General features: G+C 28.9%; 2 protein-coding genes across 2 annotated transcripts in view; one reads left to right on the plus strand and one right to left on the minus strand.

Annotated features, from left to right (window-relative positions):
* The window catches only part of LOC107162706 (uncharacterized), an 83,960-nt gene extending 72,763 nt beyond the window's left edge, over positions 1-11,197 (plus strand). The window contains exons 8-23 of the mRNA XM_089230802.1: positions 2,162-2,479; positions 2,543-2,808; positions 2,896-2,996; positions 3,082-3,200; positions 5,416-5,646; positions 5,720-5,865; positions 5,928-6,105; positions 6,191-6,332; positions 6,400-6,662; positions 6,722-7,023; positions 7,082-7,285; positions 7,346-7,745; positions 7,816-7,935; positions 9,285-9,536; positions 9,616-9,803; positions 10,828-11,197. Of these exons, the coding sequence (XP_089086928.1) occupies positions 2,162-2,479; positions 2,543-2,808; positions 2,896-2,996; positions 3,082-3,200; positions 5,416-5,646; positions 5,720-5,865; positions 5,928-6,105; positions 6,191-6,332; positions 6,400-6,662; positions 6,722-7,023; positions 7,082-7,285; positions 7,346-7,745; positions 7,816-7,935; positions 9,285-9,536; positions 9,616-9,803; positions 10,828-10,942 (3,345 nt within the window). The 3' untranslated portion in view covers positions 10,943-11,197. The remainder of the gene's footprint in view (positions 1-2,161; positions 2,480-2,542; positions 2,809-2,895; positions 2,997-3,081; positions 3,201-5,415; positions 5,647-5,719; positions 5,866-5,927; positions 6,106-6,190; positions 6,333-6,399; positions 6,663-6,721; positions 7,024-7,081; positions 7,286-7,345; positions 7,746-7,815; positions 7,936-9,284; positions 9,537-9,615; positions 9,804-10,827) is intronic.
* A 10,216-nt stretch (positions 11,198-21,413) lies between these two features.
* Positions 21,414-24,609, minus strand: LOC149060999 (uncharacterized). The gene is made up of 2 exons (XM_089230803.1): positions 24,429-24,609; positions 21,414-23,368 (listed from the first exon to the last, which is right to left on the minus strand). Exons 1-2 carry the CDS (start codon positions 24,607-24,609, stop codon positions 21,414-21,416), a joined length of 2,136 nt encoding a protein of 711 aa, XP_089086929.1.
* Between the last annotated feature and the right edge of the window lie 374 nt (positions 24,610-24,983).

The raw sequence follows: 24,983 nt of genomic DNA on the forward strand, positions 1-24,983 counted from the left end.
GCTCATTTTTAATATCAAAACAAATTGGCTATACAGTAGTAACAGGTCCCGAAATATTTACAGAATTTTCGAGTATTTAACTAGATCAAAAAAAAAGAAATTTTTTTGAGATTAATTTTTATCGACATCTTTCTAATGGAGAAAAATTAGTTAGGCGTTGGTTAATTTACTCAAAATCAACGGGGAAAATATTTTGTTTCTGTTGTAAATTATTTGATAAAACTCCGAAGTCAAATTTGACTATTTTTGGGTTTTCTGATTGGCATAACGTATCTGCTGCTCTTACTGTACACGAAAAAGCGACTAATAATTTTAAGGCTTATGGTACATGGATAGAAATAGTAAAACTGTTAAAATTAAATAAAACAATAAATGCAGAGCACCAACGAATTACGAACATGGAAACTGATTATTGGATAAAAGTTTTGGACCGTTTGTTATCAGTAACTTTATTTTTATCTAAGAATAATATAGCGTTTCGAGAAAGTTCAGATAAATTTCATTCTCAAAGTAATGGAAATTTTTTAAGGTTAGTTGAGCTGAAAAGAATATTTCTTTTCAAGATTGTCGTGGGCAGGTATATTATGATAATGATGCTAACATGAAAGGGCAAAAAAACGACTTCAAGTGAGAGTCTTATCAATGAATCCTTGTGCCACCTTTGTTCCATGCAATTGCCATTCTTTAAATTTAGTTGTTTCAGATGCTGCATCTTGTTCTATAAATTCAATTACAGTTTTCAGCGTACTCCAAAGAATTAATGTTTTGTTTTCATCTTCGGTAAATCGATGGAAAATTTTAACCAACAATATAATAGTGCTGACCACGAAACTTCTGAGTGACACAAGATTGGAAAGTAGAATCAACAGCGCGTAAAAGCTGTTCGCTTTCAAACTGAATAAATTTACAATGTGCTAAACTATCCAAAGTTGAAAACATAGATGCTGGAACGCACCATGAAGCTGTTTCGCTTGCTGATCAAATTACAGGTTTTAAGTTTCTAATATCATTAGTTGTTTGGTACGATATTTTTTTTCAAGTAAATATAGTCAGTAAAAGTATGCCAGAAAAATCAATGGACTTCATAAATGGTTCTTATATGTTAAGAAGGGCTTTAGGGTTTATCAAGAACTATATTGATCAGATTTTGGTCAAAGCAAAAGAATAGCAGATGAATTAGGGGTGGATTCTGAAATAAAAGTAGTTCGGAAGCGTATAAAAAAAAACTTGAGGGTTCAGATGACACTGATCATAGAACTGCAGTCGAAAAATTCAAACAGATCGTTTTGAACTTTTAAAGATCCATGTTAATTTATGGAATTTTTTGTACGATTTACTAAATGCTCCTGAAAATTAAAATTAATTATTGAAACATTGTATGGATCTACGCAATCACCTTAAAGATAGATAGGACTCTGATATCGATGGTGTCGAATTATGCATAGAGATCGTGAATATCAAGCAAGTGTTAATTTCTTGTTTGGACGTAAGTTCACGTCTTAATATTCTTCAATACATTTTTTACTATGAACTCCTAAACATATTTCCAAATCTTTAGATTGATTTAAGATTATTATTGACGTTACCAGTGACAGTAGCTTGTGGTGAGTGGAGTTTTTCAAAATTAAAACTCATAGAAACATATTTGCAATCTATTATAGCTAATGAACGTTTAGTCTCACTATTGGTTTTATCTATAGAAAACGAAATAGCTGTGGAAATTGATTTTTCTACAATTATAAGGAGTTTTGCCGAGAAAAATCAAGAAAAGTATAATATTTTATTTATGTTATGTTTTATTGTACACTCTATTTCCATTTATTATTAATTTCTGTCTTATTTTTTTTTTTTTTAGTAGTAGTATGTAAGTATTTTGTATTTATATGTGAATATTATACCTATTATATTATATTTCGTCATATGTTATTATTTTTAAATTAAGATGTTAACAAATAATGTACAAGTTAAGCATTATATATCATTTTTCCGTATTTCTGTCCATGAATAACATTTTTTCCGAATATTATGATATTATGGGTTGTATGAAAAAGGCGCCAGTTGGCATTTTGGCCTGGAGCGTCAGTTAGCCTTGTGCTGGGCCTGAAAATAGTTAATAGTTATATTAAAATTAAAATATAATTAACTTAAAAATATCTTTTAGATTAATTTAGGGGAGACGTGTTCTGTGATTAAAGAACATCATTTGGGAAAGCACGTTATTGACATTGACATATTCGACTTCAATACAACGTCGTTCTTAACAGTATTATATGCAAATCAGAAAAATTCAGAAAATGCTGGAAATAATATTATAATATTTGATTCAAATTTCAAAGTGATTTTTAAGTTAATAGATACACAATATTATTACATATCGGTATTTAAATGGTGTCCGACTAACGTGCCTAGTGCAATAAACATAGCTTTTTCTGTCTTGTTGTCAAATGTTATTCATTTGATGACAATAAACATCGTAAATGTATGATAAATAATTTATTATTAATGAATCTATTATTAATCTCAAAATATGTTTTTCGTTAAGGAAAAAGTGTTAGAAATACAAACTATTCCATTACATCGCCAATTAAGAAATATTAAAACACATATACTGGGAAACCATTGTATTATATTTAGTCCGAATGGTACGTATAGCCTTTATGAATTAGATAATGATGGACAATGGAAAGAAATGATAATGGTAAACGGTAGTCATTGGCTCTTTGGATTGATAACTGCTGAAATTGACTTAAATATCCGTAACATATTAACGCTATGTGATCATGGAAACTTCATGTGTACAACTTTAAAGTAATTTTTTTTATGGAAATAATAAAATTTAAGTATGATATCTTTATTTTTGGATTATATAATCTTGATTCCAACATCGGATTTCAGAGGAATTTTCAATCGTATAAAACGGATTTATAAGATAAATATTCCAGATATTGTTAAAAATTTTAAAATGGAAGGAATTGGTTTTGATGACGGACTAGAATGTTAGATTTTATTATTTATTTTGTGAAGGATATACAAAATATACGAATAAATTATTCATGGAATTTCACAATTACAATTTTTCAGCTCAAAAACGTATGACTTGGTCAATGATTAATAAACAAGATGAATTTAATGCGATTAAAAGTGCATGCAGTTATCAAAAAAATAAAATAATTCAAGATTTTGAAAAAATAAAAACTAAAGTAAATAAAAAATGGAATGTAAATATACTAAAATAGTATTTAATTGCAGTTTATCCTTCATTTTCAAGTTGTAAATTTAAAAAAAATATAATTTTAATCATAATTAAATAGTTAAGTATGATTACATTTTTACTGATACACAAATTTCTCTTTAGACCCAATCAACTACTTAGTTAATGACACCTATTTATTTAGTTACGATTTTAATGTAATTTAATACATTTTGACTTAGGGCAGGATTAGAATGGCTTTAACCCTCTCCTACTATACTACATATTTATTTATTTATTTATAATATTAAAAAAAATTATTTTGCATCGTAGACTATTTGAGACGAATTCTCACAGATGGCGAACGTTATCGCTGGTAAAACCCCATCCAATGCTATGAGGGGTTTTTCCAGTAGCTGTGTTCGTAGTCCTTTCTTTATTTCTCGGTTTCATCGTTCTAATGGATGGTAGATCAGCGTCGTCCACGCTTCGGTTCTCCACTCTGTCAGGGTTGGGCAATATCAAAGATACAAGTTTCAATGATACAATTGTATCTTGTATCATGATACATAATTTTAAAGTATCAAGTATCATGTATCATGATACATTTTATACCAGTATCTTGTATCTTTTTTGCCAAAAGATACAAGATACTTTTGTTGTAAAAATGTGTACTGAATAGTGCCAAGACATTTCGATTTTCGTTATTACATAATTTCGTCACGGATTGTATTTTTATGAAAAATGGTCCAGATGCAATCGATTTGAAATTAACGATAACGAAAAAATGTACCACACAATTTTATAACTTGTAAAGCTGTAATATAATTTGAAAAACATAAAATTAAATTAAGGTGTCCGTATGTCTGTAGCCCATTATACGGTATACGTATCTACAGTTATACAGAGCACTAAAGTAACTGAAATGTATACAAATTAAGAAGTAATTTTTATGAAATCTATTAATTTTGTTGTATTTATATTATATACTGATGTATTACTGTATTAGTTATAAACTTATAAATTTATAATGTGTACCTATTGACTTATTATATTATTTAATACAATTATGACTTTATAAGTATTTATGTATTGACATTATAGTGAATTATGTATATACGTCTTAAGTTTAATAGTAAATAAAATTCGATTAGAAATATAAAAGTATCATGTATCACGTATCTTGTATCTTGTATCTTAATACATTAAAGGCATGTATCATGATACTTTTTTTTTGAGTATCTTGCCCAACTCTGACTGTCGTCCATTATCCGATAGTATGATGTGTGCGTATTCGAAATGTGAACAGAATTCTTTTTCAATTGAATCGACTATTATTCATGTGGTTGCTGTCCCAATTGGATCTACAAAAACAATCCGTGATCTTGGTTTTTTTTTCACGCTGTTTTTGGGTAAGGGCCCACTGGGTCGATGCTCAGTACTTCCCATGGTTATCACGGTATTCCATATGACATTATGTTCTCTGGTTTTGAGGTTACCGATTTGGTACAAGCACAGATTTGGCAGTTTCTTACGTATTTGGAGATTTCAATTCTGCTGATTTACCAATAATATCTATTTTGTATTGTCAAGTAAGTTTACTTCAATCCTGGATGATGTGTTAATGGGTGGTTGAGGTATTTCTATAATACATGATTCGCTGCTGACCTGGATATTACCATTGGGGATTTCTACTTTGTTGTTTTCTTGTATAGGATTCTGTCATTGAATTTATATATTTGGGTTATCTTCCTAGTGTTCGAGCTTGGGTTTCACAATTTTAATTCTTCGATGAATTGAGCTTCAAGTTGTGCAAACAAGACTGCAGGGTATTTCGGTTAGAATGGTGGAATTTTAATTCCAACGCAAAAGATATTTGGTATGTCTTGAGCCTGTGCGTTGTCCGTTGTAGTCGACCATAGTATGGTCACATCTAATGTAATATTAAAAGTAATAAACTACCTACTTACTGGTTTTAGGTTATTTTTATGGAAATAAATGAAAATTAGCCATATAAAATTGTATTGTGATTCATGTGTATTACATCAGGTAGGTTCTCTAGGTTCTCATTTATCAAAATTGTATGCCAAATTTAAATTAAAGATGTACAAAAAAAATGTATTACCTTAAATATAATGAAATGACAAAAAAAAAATTGTACCTATTAAAATGTTTCCATAATGATATTTTACAATCAATAAATTCGTAAAATATCTGAATTTTAGCTTCTACATTTATTTGAAACTAATATCAATGGACCGGATTACATTAAAATAAATATACAAGAATTCGATTTAAATTTAGATTATACACAAAATTTCAGCACAAAATGTAAGCTTGAACGAAAAGAATATGAAGAAAAAAATAATAGCGACATAGTCAAATTTAAAAAAGAATTTGAAAATATTATAAAAGAACAATGGGATACTTTATTTATCAAGCCCAAATCTATACATGTAAAATATCTATATATTTAAAACAATCATAAAAAAGTGGTATTTGTGATCTTAAATTTAAATTTAAATGTAGTGTTTAAGAAATATACATAAAGTAGACAACTATCCAATAAGCATATTAGACCAAGAAGTTACCAAAAAGGCTAATAAAATCATAAAAGAAAGAATATTAATCAGAGATATGTCAGAACAAATATCCATGGACGTTTTATTTTTTAAGTAAATATTTTATATATATTTTGTAAAATTTCAAATGTAAAAAAAAAAAATATTCTTTATAGAGATGATTTTGAGATATCAGATGTTGAATCGAATTCGGAATTAAATTATAAACAAAATAATGATATATCAATGATGGGTTCAATGAGTTATAAGTTTGTTGAAACTATTGATACTTTAAATTCTCAATACTATTATTATAAATTAGAAATGGCTGAAGATGAAATGATTTTACTTCAAGTATGTTACTAATTAATAGTAATATATAAACGTGTTTATAAATAATTATAGTTAATAACGATACCAAATATTTTTACTTGATTAGCTTATGGTTAACAAATTAAAACATAAGTTTAATCAACTATTTGATGATTTGTTTATTGAAAAACAACGGCAATTGGATAATTTGAAGGAATATCATAATAGATTAAGTGTAATTGAAACTGAATTGAGGATGGCATGCAAAGGTATTTGAACTGATGTTACTGAAAAAATCCAGAAGAAAGTTATAAAGTATTAATTTTTATTTTTTAGTTGAATCTAGTGAACTCTTGCCTGTGAATTATAAATGGAATAAATATGAACAAACCGAAACACTTTTATATGTTAATGACGATGAAGTTCCCGTTAAACTGTTTAACAGTAACAAAATGTCCACTAACAAAGAAAAAAACAGTAAACATTTAATGTTAGACAACTTTAAACAAAGGGCATTAATAATTATGATGGATGGTGTGCTGGAAAAAAAATGGGAAGATGAGTTGAAAAAAGATGTGCCTAAACCTCAATGCATAGTAGTTAGCATTTATTTTATTTTTAATCAATTTCATAGTGCAATAATCATTTTCATTAATAGTTGAATAAAAATCCTGAGGAATTTACACTTGAAGATTTTAAAGCTATTAGTGAGTATGAAAAACTAACTTTGACTCTGAAAGACGAAAGAATAAAATATAAAAATATTCTTGATGAAGAAAAGATTAAAATCTACCATCATATTGAACAGATTATTATTGAATTTGATAACAATGTATTTACGCTATTTCAAATGAAGTTGAAGTATAATTCAGCTATAGACCAGGAGCATTTAAAAATGCTTAGACTTTCAAAAATGCTAAGTGATAGTAATCATCGAAAACTGCAAATTGAACGATACAAGTATGAACCTTTTTAATTTCAATGGTATTTTATTACATTTTTAAAATTATACTTGAAGTGAAATCAAGTTGAAGTTAAGAGAAACTATCACGAAGATTGATAAAATTATTGCTGAAACGAATAAAAAAATAGCAAAAACTGAGCCAGATTCTTTGTTTAATACTATAGAAACATTGAATCAGAAAAATTACAATCTTAATAAACGTTTTAAGTCTGAGTTTCCATCCAAACTCAAATATAAACAAGCATTAATTGCTTACAAGTAACAGATAACCTTTATAAATATATTTTTACACCTTATCAAATTAATTTTTATTCTTAGTCGGAGACCAAAAATACATGGCAATAAAAATTATTCGCCATTAATCGGTTACCAGTTTGTAAACACAATTATGGATCCAACATATGATAAGCTACTTATTTTGACCACAGAATTCGTTAAATACTTAGATACACTCAATATGTATGACGAATATAAATATGTCGAAAATTATAACCTGAATATGAGCAGAGAAACTTGGCATAAACTTTGCTATTTTAGACGTATGAAAATCGAATTGGAATTTAATATTCTGACTTGCCAAAAAGACGCAACAGACATCGATTATTTGATAGAAAGCTTAAAGTATAATAAAGAAAATAGAGAAGCTATGATTGAGAAATTAAAGATATCTATAATTAGACTGGAACATCAAGATTTATATTATGAAGAAAATCCTGAGGTAGGTAACGGATAGATATTACTATTGAAATTAAAAGTTACCATGCATTTTCCTTTAATTTAAACTGTAGATTCAATTAGTTGTAAAACAAAGAAATGTTGAAATAGTTCTGACAGGAAACTTAAGTGATTTTGAAAATGCATCACTCATTTCCAAAAATGCTATCGATGAAGTGAACGCTGAAATTAAAGTATACTATTACATACATTTATATGTTTATGTAGATGATAACTGATAAAAAATAAGCTATTGTGATATTTATATTTTATTTTTATATAATTTGTATTTATATAATAGTTGATCAACACCAGCATTATCTCTACTCAGTGATTTTATCATTCTCATTATCGGGGCTGGATTAAGTGTTAACAGGCCTAGAGCTTAGTAGTTCAAGAGACCCTTAATTTTAATAATATTTATAATCAATAACTAAATTGTATATCTTTAAAATACACTGATACTAATTAAATGATTGTAATGGTATTTAGATTCTGTTATGACAGTCAATTTTTGTTACATATACTATACTATTATTCAAAATATATCAAAATGAAAAACTTAATATTTTAAAACTAACTTTATTATCTTATTTTCTATTCTTTTTTAAAACAATGATGACATCAGAATTCTGTATTTATTTCTGTCAGTAGAGATCATTATACTCTAGATTGCAGTAATATGCATTAATTCTAAAGCGTTAGTAAGGATGTATGTATCTAAGTATGGATTGTTTTTGGTAGAAATTAATATGTTCATCACTCTTTTCAATTTTTTAAATGATCTCTCTGCTCAACTGTTTATCACTGGAAAATATAGCTACAATATATCACAGGTTCCCAAAGTGGTCTATATTGACCCCCTAGGGTCGCTTCTGACCTGTTAGGGGTCTATGTCAAAAAAAATTAAAATTGGGGGTACATCATGTGTAAATAGGGGTCCACGAAAGTTATAAGTCAAAAATGCATGTCGTAATTTTCACGAAAAAATTGATATAATATATATATATATTATATATATATATTTAATGATATGTGTGTGACGATGCGAACGATAGCGATTGTTATTTATTTATTTATGAAAATTTAAACGGGCTAAAGCCCAATATACAAAAACAAAAAAAACAAAAATCGTGTTTGTTTACAGAGTAAGTAGCGTAAGTTGTCATCTTATAGTAAGACAATGTAAATTGGTTGATATAGAAATCTAAGTTGTATACATATTACATACAAACAAAAAAAAAAATCAACTTACATGCTAGTGGTACACGGATGGTACACGACAACGTAATACAAATAATAATCAATATTTAAAAAAAGACATTAATAAAATAATATTTTAACTTAAAAAATTTTGAACTTGGTCTGAGATAAAAATTCGCTTAGGAGCTTCAATATTATAGGGCTTGGAACTCGGCTCTTATAGGTTTTGTGCTTAATTAAACTTAGCTTATCATTTCACTAATTATTGTCTATATAATACGATTTATATCATAATAATAAACTAACTATATTTATTACAAAAAATGTGTATAATTTTTAGGAAATGGGTAATACTAAAATTGATGCTGTATCTAATTTACTTAGATTCAAATGTAAACATCGATTATTAGAATGGGAATATGAGATGCTAAAAAATCACAAAACTCAATTGTATAAATTTCGTTTTGATTTTATAACATCAATGAAAATAACCGAAAATATGTTATACTATTTCAAGTTTAAGATAAAAGGAATAAATATTACTGAACAAGCTAAACAAAATTTAGAAAAAGAACTATCTGCCATTAAATTCGTAAGCTATTAAGTATATGATTCAACATAATTTATTTTTATTTTTGGAATACAGGTATAATATAATATATTGTTTTAAGACCTATTCAAAGATAAAAGAAAATCTAAACCTAAAATTAAACGAACTGTATAAAATATCGATTAAAACCAAAAAAAGAAACAAAAAGGCTGACGAAGACATTGACCAAATGAAGTGGGAATTAAACGAATTAAAGTGCCATATTAATTTTAGTTTGAACGATAAACTTATATATCATAGTGGTGAAAAGTAAATATTCTGATTGTTTTATACAATTTATTTTAATTTTATTATACTGATAAATAATGTTATAAACTTAACAAGATTAAACACTTTATATAACTAGGATTCTCGACAATTGTGCGTGATAGGAGGTATATAAGCGTAGGGACAATTACAATTATAACTTATAAGCTCACCAAAAATTACGTGATTAAAAAAATAAAAACTAATTCGTATAAAAACATCAGTAGGTTGTTGTTGGTATAATAATAATAATAATATAAAAAGAAAAGCCAAGTCATAACTAGATATTTTGAACAATGTCTTTTAAAAGTTTGCTAGAATTGAGCAGTTAAGTGTTAACCTTCAATTTTTCATTCTTTATCCAAAATCTTTGTACTTTTTGGATTTGGTTCATTACTTACGATAAACTGATAAATTCTCATGTTATTTATGCTTTTCTTCTTTAGTTAGAATTTCAACATATTTTTAAATTGATAGATTATCAGCATAGCTTAATTAAGTTATGTCTTCCTTTGACTGCATTGTTATTCCTTGATATGGGATTTTTTATTACACCATAAGAGTTCCATATTTGTATTAGACAGGAGGATAATTGACTTTTACGATCAATCTTTTAAAATGTCTTGAGAATTGTCTTTTCAGAGGTTTCAATATTAATTCATGTAGAAATGCATTCTCGTATTTATTTAAGCTCCAAATTTTCAAATTGTTTTATCGTTATATTGTTATTATCTAAATATATCATAATATAACATCTACAATATTATCAGACTTTAGTTTCGCCCAACTATAATTTTCACGCACAATCGTTGAGTCACCACATATCTCAAATTAGTATTTGTGTACCTACATTCATAGGCAATAATACATAGGTTATAGATAGGTATTAAACTTCCAATTTAGGTCCTTATTTTTTTTTTTTATGTATTCATTATTTATGGTTATGCCAGTATGATCAAGCTTATTCAAGAGAGATTAATATTATTGTAAATTAGAAAATATATCGGTATTTTATTTTTTATTTTAGAATTTCGAATATAATGAAATTGGCCAAAATCAATACAAAAGTTCTAAAATTACACAAAGAAATTTCAGAATTGGAGAATGAATTGGAATTTCTTAGAGAATCTTCAACTATATAAACTGACATTCCAGATAACGCCAGTAAATTCTATGTTTATAAATATTTCCGATTCACGATTTTTTTCTAATAAAATGTATTTATATGAATATTTCATAATAAACCTACAATAAATCGAATAAGTAATGTTTTATTTTTTTTTTTTTTTTTTATTTGTCAATCAGAATATATCACACCGAGTATTACTGCCGGGTAGCGTATTTACGTTCTATTCATGAATCTAGCACTCGGTGCCAAATCAACGTATAATCCGGAGTTGTAATTTCTGTTCCGTTTTATACACGAGTTTGGCACATAACGTTATTCGTCATATAAATATTATAAAATAAGTACTTTTAAATATAATTAGTGTATAACGACGTACATCAATATAATAATAAAATAATGTTAGTGTTTTTGATTAAATAGTAATAATATATATTTTTTTTTTTTGATTTTGTATATTATTATAGCTAAAGGTACGTTTTCCTAGGAGCACGTTTTTGCGTCGTATATGACGTATTACGCTTAGCGCAGTACGTCATCCACTTATTCTTTTGAAATTAATTACACTGTTTTCCTACAGAGCGCAACAAGTTGCGTGTCAGCGCAATAAGCTCGGCGCGATTCGCCGACTGACAAGAGAGGCAGTCTATTGCGTTGCGCGCAGCGTTTTGTAGAAATTATATTAAAGTGTTTTCAAAATGCAAAAAAGTAGTTGTGTTGGGCCGAGCGTTCGTTTTTCGGGTGATGACGACGATCAGTTGATTGCATTTGTTAGCAATCATACAATATTATATGATCTGAAGAATCCGGATTTCAAAAACACATTAAAAAAAGATCTATGGGAGGAAGCTGGAAAAATTCTGAACAGGACAGGTAAAAAGATATGTTTATATGTAGATTTTTTAGAGTTATTATTGCATATTATTTCATAAAAACAACTTCATTTTTTCCTCATTTCGTATTTACTTTTCAATTTACACAATTTAATTTTATGAATTCATATATTTAGTCTGTTGTCGCAATGAAACCTATTCCAGATAATCCATATAAATAAAGATATTTTGTATTATGGCGGTAAGATAATATCTGTGGTCCATACGCCGTGCTTTTATCAATAATATTATATTCTATAATTAAATAATATTTTGCTGCCCGTCGTCATATTTTACATGTGTGCAATGATAGAAACGAATGTCGTCTGCGATTATGCAATAACAACAATATTTATATGATAAAATAAATAAGTATATTATTACGTCTTGTTTTGTATTTATTATTAAAGTATTTATATAATATGAAAATAATTAACTAATATTATTATTAATATTAATTTATACGCTATTTGTAACATTCAAAAATTAAGGTACTATACTAGTATATATATACCTAACCACATAAATACCACTTATATTACTACTATTACACTTATATTTATATTTATATTTAAAAGTATGAATTTGATTGTAGTTAAAAAAAAAAAAATAGTTAAATAGTAAAATCCTGGGTACTGAAGTAATCAGTAAATCGACTTCTCACTTCAAATCCGTCAGACTTGGTAAAACCACCTGTACCTGCTAAAGGAATCATATTTTGTGTAGGGAAATCTTCTACGTCTTGGTATATAACCAGTTGGGAGGGATTTCTATGTATATAATCATCTCTGAGCATGTTATGCAAGCAACAGCACACTACAATTACCGAGTCTACAGTTTCAGGTTTCAGATTTATGGGAGTGAAAAAAATTCTGAAAATTGCACACATAATTCCAAAAGCATTTTCAGATACTCTTCTGGCTTTGCTCAGTCGGTAATTGAACTTCATTTTATTCGGATCTTCTAACATTTGTGTTTTGGAGTATGGCTTCATTATATGCTCACTTAACCTGAACGCTTCATCACCATCTATTACGTGAGGCACCAAGATGTTAGAATGCGGGAGGAGTGTCGAGGGCGGAAATATAGTCTCATTTTTTACCAACAACCCCATTTTTGACTTATTAAAAATGCCTGCATCGCCCTCCTTTCCATACGAACCAACATCAATAACTACAAACTTGCAATTAGCATCGATCATTGCAAGAAGTACAATAGAAAAAAATCCTTTGAAGTTGAAATACAAACTTCCCGATTTAGAAGGTGCCACTATTCTCACATGTTTGCCGTCAATGGCTGAAACACAATTAGGAAAATCCCAACGTTTTTTAAATTCTTCAGCCTTTTGGTTCCAGTTTATCTGGTCTGGTAAAGGTAGAAAAATAGGTACAAGTTGTTTTTGTATCGCAGCCAAAACCTTGGGTACAAATGTGCTTATAGCAGAAGGAAAGATGCGGTAACCAAATGCCAGCGATCTAAAGGATTCTCCTGTGGCTAGAAATCTGAATCGAATAGTTATATGTATATGAATTATTAGTCTGCACCATTTTACTGAATGTACATTTGCTATTTTTTGAATTTTGTTATGTACGTTATTTTGCGGATTAATTTTCGGTTTTTTCGGATTACTAGTTTTTTCCACAAAATAATGTATATAACAAATATAATAAGCAGAGCTCATAACTTATAGCTATAAAAAAAAGTTGTTATAAGCTGTTAAATATGCTCTAAAAAGTATTCATATAAGCGCTTAAATATATACTAAAAATACTAAAATATGCAAAAAAAAAAAGTTTGTATACAAAAATATTATTATTTATTATATTATTTTGTTATTTTAGCTTCGATTATAAAAAAAAAATTGAATAATATTACATTGGAATTATTGTACTTAATTGTATCATGTGCTCACATAGGTACCTCTAAAAAAAAATATGCAAATGCTAGAAGTTATGCGCCCTGATAATGAGTATATGTACATTATACATTAGAGCGGTCCTTATAATGGCCAATATGAAAAACAAAATTATATTTAAAAAAAGCAGAAAACTAGGTGTATCTATATGTATCTTTGTGTTTGATTGTTATAGGAACAGAGTGCAAGAAGCGATGGAAAAGTGTGCGGGATCATTATAGGAGAGAAAAAAAGGAAGGGAAAGGAACAGGAAAAGCTGCTTAAAAAAAGAGAGCTGTTTACTGGGATTGTTTGAGATTTTTAGATGTAGTGGAAGATGAAAGAGACAATTTTTCAAACATATCCGAGCATGAAGTGACTGGCATTGTCGATGAAGGAGATAAAGAGGATGGAGATAAAGTAGTGCAAGAATGTGTTTCAACCGAGCAAAAGTCAGACCAATCAACTCTTCATATAACATCTGTACACACTCCTACTGAACATACGCAGATGTCAAGTGGTCTAAAGACTTGCTCTGATGATTTTCAAATACAAAAATCAAATAAAAGGAAAGAAAATGCTTATATTAATAAATACTTAAAAGAAAAAAAGGAAGATAGGGATCATTTTAAAAAGTGCTTAGAAGAACTTATAACACCAGAACCAGAAGAAGACGCAACAGACATGTTTTTAAAAACTATAGCTGCTACTGTGAAAAAATTTCGCCCGGACCCCGCCACTAAGACAAAAGCAAAAATTTTTCAAATCACTACAGAAATGGTACTTTTGAACCAGCAGTCACTAAATATCGGATTCACTAACATTATTCACGGTGATGGTGAAAATTCCTACCACTCATCTGCAGCATCATCTACTCCATATACTTTTACCCCTGAGGGCACTGACTCAGAAACTTCCAATTTTTCCAGTCACATAATTAGTGATGCTCTGAAGGGCATTTTAGATGAAGAAGATATTTTATAAAATTATTAATATTTTTATTTTTATTATAATTTTCGTTTTTAACATTATTTATAATAATTTAATGATAAGCTACATTTATATGCATATAATATATACCTTAATGATTTTTTTATATAGAGTGTAAAATGACTTAATAAATAATTTTAAAGATTATTTAAATAAAATGAATTATCACTTTTCATAGATCACTTACCTAAGAGTAAGAGCCAATTTTTCCGCAGCAGTTATAGGTGTTTTTACTCTGTTGTATGAGGTAGTAGTTGTCAAATCCCCTTCTACGAGGTTCAAAATGTAGGCAAACATCTCACGAGTTACTCGGAAATAACTTTTAAATCGTTGCTCTTCATCGACAAGATGGTTATTTATCAACATTTTGAAAATACCCTCGTTTATTCGTTTATTATAAATCTCACTGACTTTCTTTCTTAAATTCCAATGTTCATAGAGCATATGTTCTTCATATTCGTCATCGATTGTTAAATGTCGAAGAATAAGCAGTGAAATTAGTTTTTTCTTTCTTTCAAGACGATTTATTGCAATTGCAAAATTATTAACTAATAATTATAATAATATAATAATAATACTTAAAGGGTAATATTGTATTTACTTAATAAATTATTACAAATACACTACACACTGATCACACTTTCAGTAGTCAACTGAATTGTTCAACGCGCCACCACTATATTTTATAGGAAAACACTTTTACGCCACGTAATACGTTTTACGCTCACGCCGACGTGATACAGCTATCACGTCGACGTGATCGGTTTCTGCGGCGCAAAAAACGCGCTCCCAGGAAAACGTACCTTAAAGAAGAATTATATTCATATACATTTTTTACGTCATTCAATACATATTAAAACTTGTCACACATTTTTTACACTCTTGTTGCACATTTTTATAAATCATCTTAAGTGTACCTATAATAATAAAATAATGTTAGTTTTAATAATTCAGTTGTTTTTTATCACAATTATTAAATTATAAAATACTAGCTGACCCAACCACGCGTTGCTGTGGCTCAGTAATTATAATACATTGAATCAATTTTTAACTAATTCTTTGGTACAATCAAATTAATATTTTCTAATAAAAATTTAAAAAGATTCATTCATATGAGATTGAAAATAAAATGTTTCGCCAAAATTTAGAAGTAATAGCCAATAGGTAAAGTATCGAAATGTTGAAATTAAGCACAAACCAACATATACCTATACTTTCTGAATTTACATTTTATTCATCTTATCTATATTAAATTATTGTTTGTAATCAGTTACTTACTTACAAAATATACTATGTACATTAAAAACATATAAAAATAAACTTTTTTAAATGAGGTAGATAACATTGACGTCGAACTATAATTTTTTAAATTTTAAATTATTAAAGCTAAAAATTATCTAAGTACCAACTACTTTGTACTTTTGTGCTATGTACTGACGTCCCGTTAAGACACCTAAATACGCATATACACGTAGATGTACGTAAGTGTCCCTGGGGCATATGATTTCGACAACCGATTACGTTGTGTAGGACCTAAATAGCTGAGTAGAAGGCCAAACTATGAGACTTTTCCAAATTATCGTCACCGTTAAGATTAATTATATCACCTGGGGGGACGAGGTCGCCGAGCGCGTCTAACGCGTCGGCTGTGGCTCAGCCGGACCGAGTTCGATCCTCGATCATCGGGCGGCATTTTTCTCCGGGCAAGTCACGGTGTCTGGAGAACTAGTGCCGCCACTCTGGGGCATGGAAGAAACCTACGGTTGCCCATTAGAAATTCTGCCAAACAGTCCTCCGGTGTAGGTTGGGTTAGTACACCCGAACAATAGTGCCATACAAAAAAAAAATTATATCACCTAATAGGGGCATCGGTTGAGTACGAAATTGTAGTATTGACAGGTACACGTGGAGATTACGGGTGTCACGAACTCGCGAATAACAGGATGTGAACCGAACGGCCGCACGAGCGTGGGATGCTGAGATATTCTAATAATACTCGCGTACGCATTTGCGTGATTCGACCATGGAAATTTACTTATCTTATCGATAGGAGAGGAAACGCGGAGAGTAGTACTATATAGGAGAGCCCCGAATAGACCAAAATCAGACGTGAGCCATCAGAGTCAGTGCGACCACCTTCACGCCAGACACCATTCCAAATTAAACATTTGGACTTGGAATATTTTCAATTAAATATTTAAATCATTCTTGTAACAGTAAGGGCTGTGACGCACTAGGCAGCATGGCTGCGGCAGAGGGGTTGCGGCAGCCAGTTATTGAGCAGCCACTCAACGCCCGACCGATGTCAAGTCCGTCATTCGGTCGACCGCTGTCAATCAATACAAATCGTACATTCTTTTACATTTCACATCGTATTTTAGATCGAAATAGACATAGAAGAGGCTATCATTATTTACCTTTTGTCTCGTAAGAAGCGCAGAACAAAAAAAAGAAAGATTTATCCTTTATTTGTGGAACGGTACTCAAAGGGGTTGTTTCAAAATTATTTTAAAGATCTTCGAAATTATCCGAAACGTTTTTTTAATTATACTAGAATGTCAGTGCAATCGTTTGATGAACTTTTAGAAAATGTAAAAATTCACTGTCGGGTAATGACACTCGTATGCGAAAGTGTATATGTTCGGAAGAAAAATTAGTAATTACATTGAGGTGAGTATACAAAACAATAATTTTTTCTTAATTTATTATAAATTGTATTATTAATTAAATAGGTTAAGTATTTCGGGATTGTCAGTCATAGTTGTTACATTTGAGTCAGTAGGTGATAATCCCTCATCATATACTATGGAAGTATTCTAGTTGTCTGAAATAGGCGTGGAAAATACGCTACGATTTTGTCCACTTCTAGGTGCTCCTGGTCCATAATTTTGTTGTGTTGAATATCCACTGTGGTATTGTTTACTTCTGAAAGCATCTGGTCCGTAGTTTAGTAGTACTGAGTGTTCATGGTGATATTGGCCAATATTGCTCAATGCCTCTGGTTCTGGTCCATATCTATAAATGTATGGCACACTATGAGAATAACTTTGATTATTAATTTCCAGTCTAAGGGTTTGTGTTCTTTTTATTACGTCCAATAACTCCATTTTTGTAGAAAGCCTACGATCTTCCGGAATTTTTCTAAAATCATCCAGAAGTAAAAGCATAAAAAGTCTATCTGAATCACATTTTTGTTTCCTTTCACGATTTTCCTTTAGTACTTCAATCAAACTATCATCATCACTTTTCTTTTTGGCAAGTGGTGAACGAATTTGAACGTTACCGCCTTCATCATTACTTACAACTTCCGTTTCATCAATGCTAGCTTGAGTTTGATTATTTTGCACTGTTTCATTAGGGAACTGCAGCTGTGGGAAATAAACGTAAGAGCTTTTACGCGAAGCTGTTGCTCCACTTTTAGCACCTGATCTGCGTTTTAATTCTCTGCTAAAACTTGTTCTAATATTTTTCCACTTTTGTTGTAGTGATTTACCTGAAAATAATAATTTGTTTTAGATATCTGGCCACACGATGCTCTATGAGAGATTTAAATCATAATTTTCTGATTGGATACACCACTGTCCGAGATATTATACATAAGACATGCTTAGCAATTTGGGATAACATGAGGTTAACACAGCGTTTCCAGAATTAAATGAAGAAAAATGGATTGAAATAGCCAAGGGTTTTAATGTAAATGCAAATTACCCCACCCACATAACATTTTCCAATGTTAAAACTTCTATAAATGTTGAATTTTAAAGTTTCAAAAAATAAGATTCAATGATACTAGAAAAAGTGTTTATTTTTAAACCTTTACATTAAAGTAAGTTCTTAGTGCTATATAAACATTTGATTTAGGTTAGATTTTAAATATTTATAAGTTAATTTATATCAAATGCTGAATAAACCTACTATGACTAACATTTAAATAGAGTATCATAAATAATGCTTATTAAGCCTATATCTATAAACATCAATAATAGGTTAGAAGGTTAACACTATTCACACATTAAATTAGAATTACATTGTTAATGTATCCGTTCAAGTATTTATTGAATGCTTAATAAAATTTCGTCCACATTATTATTGCGGTATAAATAAATAGCGTTAAATTATATATATATATATCATATGGGGCCATGGGGGCGTCGCTTTTTACTATAAATAATTAAATAATATAATTTATTCATTGAGTAATGCGTATCTAGTAGGTATATTTTTATTCGTGCATGATACATTGATAAATCAATTATCACTCAGACTTCAGAGCCCTTTTTTATAATAATATAATATATTATACGCTGTGTCAAGATACCCGGGTGCCCGTGTAGATAAAGCGTTCACGGAACCATCCGTGTATATATTAGATACCCGGCTGATTTATGCGCATGATATATATGCGTCAGTGGTCAGTGATGCTGTGCAAGCGGCATTCGTCGATATGCACTCCTCGGCGCCGTCGCCCCGCTCCGCTAATCGGATATATCCCTCGACTTGCTATGCAACACCACCTCAAGTAGGTCACAGGTAATTACTAATTACTAAGTTACTAACTGTTGTATCAGTTATCATAAAAACAATTAAAAAAGCGCAAAAAAAATTTTTGGTTGTCCCTGATGTGAACTCATTACATGTCGCGCTCCGTATGGTTTTCGGTACTACGTTTTAACATGCTCTCATAAAGCAATATAAGCTATTTAATTTCCGCATTAACTAGTCGGAATATTATACATTATGAAAATTAACTTTATTGAAAGTTGAAACAACACAACACTGTATAATCGTCGCTAATTTACAACTCTTTATTGTACGAACTTCCAGGTTAGGATAGACCTTATTTAGAGTTTAGATTACATTATACTAATTACTAGTATATGATCCATAGACATATAATTTAATTTATATGTCTATGATATTATGATCTTATAAAGGTCAGCTACCACGGAGATAAGATAAGAACGTCGTGGCCGACGGGCGACGACGCGTTGCCAAAAAATAAATGATTATGAATGATGCACACTGCACAGGTCTCTATGTTATAAAACAATATACGCACTTGTGTAATACAACAATTAAAATAACAATTAAAAAATTGTTTTTAAAAATGCTTCATCGCAAGAATATAATATATCCCTTTCATATATTATATCCAGTGGCGTATCCAGGGGGGGCACAGGGGACATGCCCCCCTCCTCATTGGCCGTAGGTATTTGCTTTTTATTGCAGTGTTTTATATATATTATTTTTATTTTTGGCTATTTTTCTAAATTTCAGACAGTCGCGTGTGTGCCCCACCCTAAAAAAATTCTGAATACGCCATTGATTATATCCGTAATCCGTATAGCAGGCCCTGATATTTATGCAAGTGTATGGATACGCGTATACGGTATATACCGTAGGTATATACCTACGTCATTGTGGTAGGTAATTACTCCGAACACGAATAATAATTTAATATTTATCATGATTTATTATTATATTTTATAATTTTAATTGTATTATAATAATGCTCATTAAGTAATTTGTGACTTGTAAATAATAAACTTTCTGATTAGGTACAATCTATTCGAATCTCAGCTTTTTAAAAATTGTAATACGTTTTATGACGAAAACTAAAGTAATCACGTTATGTCGTTATCACTCTGGGAGTAATATTATTGCCCTGTTAAACAGCAAATATTAATTGAGTTTTAATAAAAGTAATGTGTACCTCAGTTTATACACATATAATAACATAATATTATAGCTAGGTAATTTATGTGTCCATCAAGTGACATAGGTAATTTACAATAATCTTCATTCTACAGACAACAAGATATTTCATAATAATATAGTCAATTTAGTCTATTCTTTGATATTATTGTAATATTGTAAGTATAGCTTATTTTATAGGTTAGTCTATATTATACTGTCATTGGTCATAAATTCATAAAACATTGCTATGAGTCATGAGATAAGAAATTATTCACTTGTATTAAAAATATACCATAATAATTAATAAATGTAGGTATTAAAAGTGTAGGTACCATAGTAAATCCAATTCTTGATTTAATTATACTGGTAGGTAGGTGTATCATACATATATGTATATTATGGATAAAATAAAATATCTAATACAGTATTATCAATACTATATTATAATTTATAGAAATAATTAGTAAGGTATAAGTATAAAAGAATAGTTTAATATAAATAAAAACAATGCATATTTTATTGTAGGTAACATCAAAAAATTTGTTAATCAAATTAAAAACTATTATTAGATATTATTAACAATTTAAAACATTATATTAGAATATAAACATTAAAGAATACTTAATTGAAATTGTAAAATATAATAATAAGTGTAGCTACAACACAGAATAATTAATTAAAACTAAATATTTCAAAAAAGTGATGATATACTATATTAATTAACAAATAAAAATTGAAAAAGAAATTTATACATATTGGATAGTTTTTAACTTTTGTAAATCACAGATAAACTCATTTAGTCTAATCCAGTGATGATTAGATACTTATTTAAATAATTAATTATAATATAATACTATAGAAATGATATAGATACATTTTCAACATCAGTCATTTGTTGATTTTAAAAGTTATGATAAGTAGGTACATTAATTTATTATAATATGATATATAATATTATTATTATACGTGTTATAAATTTAGGTATTATAATACATAATATATTTTTAATGGATAGATATATTGTTTTAGTCATTTTAAATTTTATATGTATGAATGAGTGGAAAAGCTACGCTTTTATTAGTAAGATTCAATTTTAAAATCATACATTTGCACTTAATACTACCAAGTGGCCAACATTTTAAATTATTATTTAAATTATCAATTGTGAAAATATCTAACTTAGAACTGTCAATAGGTTTTAGATAAAATGGTTCTTTCATGTCAAAACTGTGTCCTAAGATAAAACCTTGATTGGATGTTTCATTTAGGCAAACAATATTTTTAACCTTAACAATACTGCCATCAGTCATCAATAGACAATTATCAGATTCTTGGTGAATTCTAATCTCGGTGTTGCTGAAAATTAGAGTTTTAAATTGAAAATCAATGTATTCATCGTTTAATTCTGTAAGTAATGGGCCTTTTGTATGTTTATTTTTAAAAATAAAATCAGTTGTATGAGGTAAAGCTTTTAATGACATATGATTGTAGTGTATAGTCTCGGTATAACGTTTAACTGCCTGCTGTAATGGTTGATTGCTTTTTCGCACATATTTTTTAAGGGTTTTCATGTGATTTTCAAATGGAAACGCGCTACCGTTTTCTAATGAACCAAAGTTTTTATAATCATCAGTTAAGTGTTGTAGTGCGTGCACATTATGAGATACCCATTCACGACCATAAATGGAAATAAAATTATGTATAAAATAATCTAATAATCGTTTACAAAAATCTAAGAAATTATTGTCAATGTTTGATTTAAGTAGTATAAAAATACTTACGTGTAAACATAACAAGTTTAAATAGCATTTTTTATGAATAACATTTTTAAGTACCACAGGTCCAAGGTATAATAAAAAACTTCGAAATTCTACAGCTTTCCACCTAGATATTTCATCAATACCACGAGGTTTCCGCTGAAAGTCAATGGAGGCAAAATGTTTGAGCTCTATTAAACTATTATTTAGACATTTACTTTTAGTACCATTCAAACGGGTTTTCAAGGGACCCTTCAACCATAAATTAATCAATTTCTTTGTTACGCCTAAACATATTAAATGCATATAATCTAGTGAGAATACATTAATAATATTTATTTTTGGAATGTTGATTAAAATTGACAAACTAGAGCCAACATGGTGGTCTTCTTGTTGTTGGTTTATAAAAGTTTCGTGAGTCCGTTTATTACAATTAATATCTGGGAAACAAACTCTTCTATTTAAATACTCTCCTTCTGTGCAACACCGAAAACACGAAGAAAAACCACTATGACCCTTAGTCTTTAAAACATAGGCCTTTGCCGGTACGTCGCAACAGAATGTATCAATACAAATTTGGTTATTTTTGAGTACTCCCGACATATTTTTAATGTCTATACCGTTATGTATTAAATGTACTACCTCTTCATAAAAATCGTGTAAAAAATCGTTTGAATCGCTTGGTTTGTCATAACCCCAATAAATTCCAATAGGAAACACAATATTTGAATGCGGTCTAATATAACACAAAATTGGCCAAAACGTGCTTCTTGAACTCTTAGTTAGAGGTAATCCATCAATACCTATTACTAATTTGATCAATTGATCATTTCGGTTTTCAATAATTAAATGATTTCTAATTCCGTTTGCGATTCCAAAATGGTAATATTTACCAGGTAAAACATCTCTTAAAGGAATATTAGTACCGGAAATATCAGTTTTAAGTAAAGTCCTGGCGTCAATCGGTACTGAAGTATCATAACACGAATTAACAATTTTTAGTAAGTCAGATACTGCAACATTAGAAATGTTATGCTTAATAGCCCACTGTGCTAGTTGAGTTTTAGGAGAACTTGTAGATAATTCATTATCAATATTATCTTCATCAGAACTATCTAGTTCAGCCATGCTATCAACGTTAACGTCTAAAACGTCATCATGAACTGATTTATTAGTGTTCATCGCGGTCAAACAACTCGAAGTATCAATGTTATTACACGTAACAAATGAACCTATAATCATACAGGATAATGTTCATATACATCCATACATTACAAAATACAAATAGAAAATAAATAGGCGTACGTAAATAAAAAAGTATTTAAAAAAGTTTATATAGTACAATAATTTCTAAGTAAGAAATACTAGGGTAGTCAGAAATACTAATTTAATACTATTTTATATTTATATTTTAAAGACTAAAATGAATATGTTGTGTTTAATTTTATGAACTTTCTCAATCTTGTTATTACGTAATATATTTGATGCATTATTATGAATAAATGATATTATAAATTCCATCAATTTGACCATTCATAAGAAATTATAGGAGTGAAGTGAAATTTTATCTATTATTATATTATAGGTATAGACAAAAAAATATGATAAGAGTAAAAATTATTACCACCATTGCTTGCAATATAGTATACATATTATACTAACATTCTATAGAAAACCATTAATCGAAAATGATTTCATTATGTCAACAACAATTGTAAAATTATTATATTATCAAAATAGCAAAATGCTCCGAAGAACTAGGTACGCATTTCTGCAGCTATATGCCTACGCCCTACATAATATTATGTGTCTATTATCTATATTTTAATATAGCAACCTGGGCAGCGGGCACTGCAAGACTGGATGGAGTCTCAATTCCTGTTTGGTTTTATTGTGTATAATATTATTATAGTAAACGATTACCTACGTACATTTTTTTTTTTATAGTGACTTAACAAATATTATAATTATACCTACCTTCGTAGCGAATATTCATTATAGTTGAAAAAAAATAATTTGTTATTATTTAATAAACTATATAATATAATATAATTAGTAATTAGTTAGTTCAAATTTTTCGTTGACGGTATATTTATTTAATTATTATTTACATTTTATATAAATGAGTTTTGAATAGACAGTATATACTAGTAGTATATTATATAGTAATATAGTATATACTATATTATAGTACTATAGCTAGTAGCGAAGAATTACGTATGTAAGTATGTAACTAAAAAGATTTCAATTATAGTTTCGACTTAACATCAAAATAAATAAAAAGGTAGGTACCATCCATTTGATTCTGCTCATGAAAATCTGACTTTTCGTGGGACACTTCTACAGTTTCTTCTTCATATTCCAATCCTTCTTCATCGTCTGTGTCAAAATGTAATGACATATTACACTCAATTTCTTGAATGATCCGTCTCCTTTTTGTTGACTTACTGTAATGACTATTGTAATGACTCATAATGAATTATACCTTGAGAAATAAAAATTGTAAGCTACCTATAAATCATAATTACAAATAACAATAATAGGATTTTAAAACGTAATTAAAACTACTGTACTTTATAATATAAAACTTACCGAATACCAGTCACGAGTAAAAAAAAAATATTTCTATACAACTTGCAAATTTAAAAAAAAGTATTTATGTATATAAATTATAATGTTAACAACATTTGTGGGTAACAGCAATGATAATATATATTATATAGGTATATATATTATGTGTAATATTATTTTATTCTGCAGAGTAATATTATACGCATGTCTTTGACTAGTCGTATACAAATTTGACTCATTTGAGTTTATATTATGGAAGCCACGTAGGGATTTATT

Source organism: Diuraphis noxia, unplaced genomic scaffold (genome assembly GCF_037042655.1).
Source record: "Diuraphis noxia isolate RWA-SAM2 unplaced genomic scaffold, SU_Dnox_SAM2 contig0001, whole genome shotgun sequence".
Lineage (NCBI taxonomy): Eukaryota > Metazoa > Arthropoda > Insecta > Hemiptera > Aphididae > Diuraphis > Diuraphis noxia.

Excerpts from the sequence above, each read along its gene's own strand:
- LOC149060999 (XM_089230803.1), bottom strand. The coding sequence starts at position 24,609 with ATGAGTCATTACAATAGTCATTACAGTAAGTCAACAAAAAGGAGACGG. Across the intron at positions 23,369-24,428 it reads TGAGCAGAATCAAATGGATG|GTTCATTTGTTACGTGTAAT; the intron begins GTACCTACCTTT and ends GTATGATTATAG.